This window comes from Carassius carassius, unplaced genomic scaffold (genome assembly GCF_963082965.1).
Source record: "Carassius carassius unplaced genomic scaffold, fCarCar2.1 SCAFFOLD_70, whole genome shotgun sequence".
Taxonomy (NCBI): domain Eukaryota; kingdom Metazoa; phylum Chordata; class Actinopteri; order Cypriniformes; family Cyprinidae; genus Carassius; species Carassius carassius.
In genome coordinates, this window is record NW_026775198.1 from 317 (window position 1) to 7500 (window position 7184).

At 43.1% G+C, this 7184-nt stretch overlaps 1 protein-coding gene across 1 annotated transcript in view; it reads right to left on the minus strand.

The window, feature by feature from the left end:
• Positions 1-261: 261 nt before the first annotated feature.
• Positions 262-7184, minus strand: part of LOC132139418 (synphilin-1-like) — a 16304-nt gene continuing 9381 nt past the window's right edge. The window contains exons 6-10 of the mRNA XM_059547764.1: positions 3446-3559; positions 3239-3364; positions 2230-2399; positions 2077-2148; positions 262-907 (exon numbers count right to left, since the gene is read on the minus strand). Coding sequence (XP_059403747.1) covers positions 262-907; positions 2077-2148; positions 2230-2399; positions 3239-3364; positions 3446-3559 — 1128 coding nt within the window. The remainder of the gene's footprint in view (positions 908-2076; positions 2149-2229; positions 2400-3238; positions 3365-3445; positions 3560-7184) is intronic.

Below are 7184 nucleotides of genomic sequence, written 5' to 3' on the forward strand. Positions count from 1 at the left end.
TCACCAATGATTACAATATTATAATGTTTCTTGCATTCAAACATGACAGTTAAATTATAAATGCAACTCAAAACAATACAGATGACTTATAAAAGTATTAGAGTTATGAAATCGATCAGATTCGTTTGCTCTCTACCTGTTTTTGATTATTAGATCTGTAGAAAATCACAGGTATTTCAAAACTGTCAGAAAGTGTGTTAAGCTGGTGTGGGAAAGATTGATGTAATCCAGCAGCGTGTTTCTGAACTGTCTGGATCTGATTTAAACAGAGCTTGTCTTGCTCTTGCTCTTCTTTCCGGACGTCCCGGCGTGTTTGGCAGCGCTGTTGTTGTTGTTGTTCTGGTTTCCGCTGAGGGTTTCCATGAAGGATCGGAGCGTCCCGAACGCCCATCTGCTCGACTCCGGCTTGTCTTTTCCGGGCTGGACTCTGGCGTCGGGTGCAGGTCCATCTTTCCGCGGCGGCTCGTCAAACGTGACTCTCAGTCTGAGGCTCTGCGAGGTCTTTCTGCGAGAGGACGGAGACTTGAGGGCGCTTTTGGGACTCGTGGTGAGCTTCTGTCCGTCGGGGATCTCTCCCGTCAACTCCGTCTTGGTTTCTGGGTCGCTCTGGTCTGACGACGGAGACGGGTTGTAAACGTTCACGGTTCTGGAAGTCCTGTGTGTGAAGGAGACGTTGAGCTTGATGGGCAGCTGTGTGGGCCGCTCGGGTCTGGGCTGCTTGGACTCGTCCGCAGGATACACAGCGTCTCCGTCTGATTCGCTGAGCGAACGCTGCATGATCTGCTTCAGTTCCCGCCTCTCACCCGGGCCCAGCCGTTTCATTGGTCCAGCTCCAGGCCCCGCCCCTGGCTCCGCCTCTTTTCCATCAGAAGCCGCTTCATCCGTGAGATTCATCTCAGTCCATGAGCTGCATGAGACGGAGAAAGACGTCTGTGAGACACACACATCTACAGAGGAAACGCTCCTTTAATGCTTACATTCACTTTTAATGACTGAAAAAGAGGTCTAATCAACTCAATTTAAATGTAAAAAAATCACAGCATCTTATGAAATGTTCTATTTTTACCAAATACACATTTTTAGTGGTTTCATTCACATTTAGTAACTGGTTTATTATGTCTAATTAATTCAGTTCATGAAGGTTTAACGATTTAATAATTTATTACAATTTTAACAATAAGAGGTGCTGCATAAAAGGTGTTTTATTTTTTATTATCTGTTGTAATTTTGCTGGACTTTTTGGTTTATTTAAATGTATCCAAAAAAAAAATGTCTAACCAGTTGAATTCATGGAAATTTAAATTTTTAACAGCAATAGTGCTTTATGAAATATGTTTTATTTTCTCCTAATCTTGTTTTTTGTTTTATTAATTAATTTGTTTGCATTCCATTTTAATGGCTTGTTTTAATAATAAAAAGGGACATCAAATCAACTGAATTCATAAAAGTTCTTAATTTATTATTATTTTAACAATAACAGTGCCTTACGAAATGTGTTTTATTTTTCAGTGTCTTCGGTTTATTTTTAAATGAAATTTTCATCAGAAAGTATGTGTAATTAGTTTTTTACTTTATTTTGATTTATTAATATATGTTAACAATAAAAGTGCTCTTTGAAATGTGTTTCAACTTCATTATGTTCGTTTTTTCAGGAATGTGTTTTACGATTTCATACAAACTTGTCAAAAACGTCAGTAAACAAAAAACATAACTATTACAATTTAATTAATCTTGTAAAATGCAATCAAATTGAATGTAACTGTTTAAATTACAACATGATTAAAAATGGTGTGCTATTCCTTACCAAAATGAAAAATTATCATCATTATTAGTAGTACTTTAAGATGTACATTATATATTTCTGTCATAATTTCTTCAAGTTAAACCAAACTTTTATTTTGTCAGATTGTTAAGAAGATCTTTGAGTTTCTGTGTGTTTCTGACCATACTTTTCATATTGCCATCTGATTAGATGTACAGCCCTACTTTTGATTTATTCATCCGTTTCCGCTCGTGTCAGTCAGTCATTACTGAGGGTCATTACTGAGGGTCATGAGGAAGCGTCTGGGGTCAGACCTGGGTGACGGCGGTCTGTGGGTCTGCAGCGGCTGGAGCTGGTTCTGAAGAGCGACTCGAGCCGTCGACTGTCTGTCAGGGTCAGAAACACAGGCTCAGGTCAGTCAGCGCTCGTAGCGGTCAAACACTCATCAGCTGGACGAAGGCTCTTACTCCTGCAGCTGTTTGGTCAGTTTGACCACCTGCGAGGCCAGAGACATGCAGGTCTCCACCACCACCAGGTACCTGGAGCAGGTGCTGTGACCCTGCCGCTCGGCATTCTGGGACGCTCGCTCGCCCTGCTCGTTCTGCACTGTCACATTCGAGCCGTACTCCACCAGAGTCTGATCCACAGAGACGTCACATTACCATAATAACCAGTGAACATTCAGAACTGTGATTCACAACCTGTGTTTGTTCATAGATATGTTCATGGATTTTGAATTTTTTGTGGAAACTGTGATGCATTTTATTTTTCAGGATTCACAGCATTTATTTGAAATGGAAATATTTTGTAACATTATACACCACCGTTCAAAGGTTTGGGGTCAGTAGATTAATACTTTTATTAATCAAGAATGCATTAAATTGATCAAAAGTGACAGTAAAGATATTTATAATGTTACAGTAGATTTCTATTTCAAATAAATGCTGTTCTACTGAACTTTCTGTTCATCTGTGAATCCTGGAAAATAAAATGCATCACAGTTTCCACAAAAAATATTAATGTGTTAAACACTGATTATAATCAGAAATGTTTCTTGAGCAGTAAATCATCATATTTTCATGATTTCTGAAGATCATGTGACACTGAAGACTGGAGGAATGATGCTGAAAATACAGAAATAAATTACACTTTAACACAGATTCACACAGAAAACAGATGTTTTAGATTAGAATAATATTTCACTGTTTTACTGTATAGTAATAGAAACTTCTTTAAAAAACACAAAAAAAATCTTATTCCAATCTTTTGAATGGCAGTGTACATATAAACACATCACATGAACACCAGAAATGTAAGTAGGAAATCGTTTTGTGATGTGTGTGTCGTGTGGTCAGTGAATGCCAGTGTTTTTCGTTCTGTGTGTAAACGAACAGAACAATCCTGCGTCTCTCAGCACAGTAGAGCAACAGGAAACGAGAGGAGAGCTGCTTCCTGTCTCTCTCTCAGGAGCGGCACCTGAATGCAGCTGAGATGTCCGAACTGAGCCGCCACATGCACCGCCGTGTTCCCGTTCTGATCCGCCTCGTCCAGAGAGATGCCCTGCTCCTGCATGAACTGCAGCAGCCACAGCAGCACACGCTCCTGTAACACACACGTGTGCGGCGGTCAGTCACATGATCGGGGGATCGTCTGCGTGTGTGTGTGTGTGTGTGTGTCGCTCACCTGTCCGTGTCTCGCGGCGTAGTGGATGAGGCTGGGATGCTCACGAGTGCAGCTGAGCTCGGCGATGGCTTCGGTTTCACTCACCATCCAGCGCACACACTCCAGATGACCGTTCTGTGCACACACACACACACACACGCGTGCACACGCACACACACAGGACAGTTACAAACATGATTTTCTACCCACTATTTCCAATCATAGGTCAGAGAGCAATGTTCTCATCCTACAGACCATCTGATTGGACAAACTCCTGTACACGCCCACGAGTGCAGGATGATGTCATCAGTGTTTCCAGTCGGTTCTCCTTGTTTATTGTGTGGAGGTTTAGTTGATCACTAGATCGGGGATTCCCAGATGTTTCGGCTGAATCCCTGTCAGCTGGAATCTTTACTTGAAGATGTTCAGTTAATATTTCTGTCATTTAAAGACATCTGCATGATTCTCTGATCTCACTTAAAGGGACAGTTCACCCAAAAATGAAAATGACCCCTTGATTTCCTCACCTAACCATATTGTGCTTTCAATATTTTGTGTGTGTGAGTGTGTCTGTGTGTGTGTGTGTGTGTGTGTGCGTGCGTTTGTGTGTGCGTGACCGTGCGCGTGTGTGTGTGCGCACGCGCGTGTGTGTGTGTGTGTGTGCGCGCGTGTGTGTGTGTGTCTGTGTCTGTGTGTGTGTGTGTGTGTGTGTGTGTGTGCGCGTGTGTGTGTGTGCGCGTGTGTGTGTGTGTGTGTGAGAGAGAGTGCGCTTGTGTGTGTGAGAGTGTAAGCGTGTGTGTGTGAGAGTGTGCGCGTGTGTGTGTGAGTGTGTGTGTGTGTCTGTGTGAGTGTGTGTGTGTGTGTCTGTGTGAGTGAGTGTGTGTGTGTCTGTGTGAGTGTGTGTGTGTGTGTCTGTGTGAGTTTGTGTGAGTGTGTGTGTCTGTGTGAGTGTGTGTGTGTCTGTGTGAGTGTGTGTGTGTCTGTGTGAGTGTGTGTGTGTGTGTGTGAGAGTGTGAGTGTGTGTGTGTCTGTGTGAGTGTGTGTGTGCACTAAAATGTAACATCTACACCCGTCGTAGCTGCCGGCGAAAACGCAGAAAAGAGCCAGTTATGTTATTATCAGGACTAATCGCAATGTGCTTGGTTTCAACCTTGAAGTTTACATACAAAGCTGCTTTAAGAAGCGGTAAAATCCAAAACATCGGATGGCGAATCAATGACCCGACAAATGTTTGTCCTGAAAGTAAACATTTGTATACCACCTGGGCAAACTTCGAACAGTACAATCGCCCACTTTCTGACCAAGAGTGGATGTGCTTTCAGGCACAGGAGAGAGAGTTCAGGAAAACCCTGGATGTTAAACTAATTAATGACAGACAAACAATACAATTCACTGGAACTAATCCGCGTTACTGGACTAAACTTATAACCATCTTATCTGGAGTATACTACAGAAATGGATCTTATACAGCAACTCACAGAGATGGGAGACCATTAGGAATACCTTTGCTAAAATACACCGTAAGAATCCTTCGGAAATTCCCCGTCTGTAAAGCACTCTCACCGAGGCCCGACTCAGAGACGCGCACTGAATGGATAAATCAGCAGCTGCGCTCCGTACGGGAAACCATCCAGCCGGCGCTCAACAAAGCGACAAATTCCAACAGTATGAGAGAACCCAGAGTGGTAAGCGGAAACGAACTAGCCTATCTTTGGGAACACCGTAGGAGTAAGGCAATATATATAATTCTAAACAAAAGCACTTACCCAGACCCCCCTCCTGCGATAAATGATATGAATAAAGTTTATGAGTATTATGCTGCGAAATGCCAACCAGCACAGTCACACCAACAGATGGGCAGTCCTCCGTGGTGCGGCGCTCTCGACCTGGAGGACCCGAAAGATGCCCCCGATGAATCCTCCCATTTCTATGCGGTATTTCTTGATTTTCGAGACGCGTTTGGCTCTTTACCACATAGTGTAATGCTTCATTCCCTTGAGGAAATAAAACTGCCGGAACAGTACATACATATAGTCAAGAATGTATATGACAATTCCTTTTTACAAGTGATTTGCGGACATCAACTAACGAAACCGATTAAACTTGAAGTTGGGATTAAGACGGGATGTCCCTGGAGCGCTGTGAACTTCATACTGGCCTTAAACCACTGGCTGAAATGGCTATGTCTCCTTGCCCCGCCTGGTATTACATCTCCAAACCCAGTTCAGGCTTTTGCCGATGACGTCCTCATAGTATCAAGAGAGGAGAACGTCATCACCAACATGCTGTCATACACCGACCGCTTTCTGCAATGGTCTGGACTCAAGGTTAAGAATAGTAAATGTGCGGTGTTCTACGAACGACGCAGCGGGGGTAATAGATGGTATAAGGCCAAGAGTGATCAGCCTCCATCATTCATAATGGCTGGAAGCACAATTAGAGTTTATTCAAGACACGAATCATACAATTATTTAGGACATATGTTTAATGTGGCAGGAGAATGGCACGAGCAAGTCAGTGATATCTGCAAAGAATACTCCAGCAGACTAGACTTGATAGATCAGTGTCCTCTACCGACCTGTATGAAACTCCAGGCCGTTCCAGATATAGCTCTTTCCAAGATTCATCATGTTTGCTAATGTCCACATTGCTAAAAAATATCTTACGGAGCTGAACAATAAGACCGTGCAGCTGGTAAGAAAATGGTTAAGTCTTAACACACACACAACAAGAAGTATTCTCTTTATGAATAAATCCGAAGGGGGACTGGGGATCCCTAACATTGAGTGGATTTATACAGCGACTAGAGTAAAGCATCTACTGCATATGTTGAATAACGATGACCCTACAGTTCGTGAAGTTGCCCGGGGCTCACTGTTGCTGGATCTGAGCAAACGTAAGGTCCCCTATGCTGCAGACGGAGAACCAGGTTTCCTCGGTTTCCGGAAGAAACCTAGCGGAAAGCTGGATACCAGAGCCACGGGATTTGGAGTACATTCGGATTGGCCGGATCTGAATGATTTGTGCAGCAATAACAACATAGAGCTGAACTGGACACATACTGGCGGGGAACAGGTGAATATCAGTCAGGGGCAGATTATGGATCCTAATGTGTATGCTGAGGCATCTATCCATCACACTGGAACCAGTGAGAGGTTGAATAGCCGGACGTGCAGGTATGAAATCCTCCAATACTTTCAAGCACAACAGCGCAATTACTGGGTTAACCTGCGTCTTCAAGGGAAACTTGCATGTCTGCAGAGCGCGGATCATACAGTCTCACACTCTGCGTTACAAAATTCAACCATCAACGAAGATATCTTAAAATGTGTTATTAAAGCTCGGCTTCAAACTCTCCCGACCAAATACAACCTCTCTTTGTGGTACCCAAAACACCACGAACCATTCTGCTTACTACACAGTGGTAAGATAATGGCATCCACAGCGCATATACTGAACGGATGCCCCGCGTTTAAAGGACTTTACATCGCGCGTCATGATCGCATCGTAAACATAACGGCTCAAGAACTGCGCAAAGTATCTGGACAAAGTGCAATACATACAAACAAAACTGTTAAAATTAGCTGGTTTTTAAACTTGAATGATAATAATATAAGCTCTCTTAGAAGTGTTCTCAGGGAATACCCAAACACTCCAGACATCGTAGTCATCAATGAACTTTCTAAGAACATTCTGATCCTGGAAGTGGGCTGTTGTTTTGATCTTTACATGGATTTGTGCTTTTCTGAGAAAATGTTAA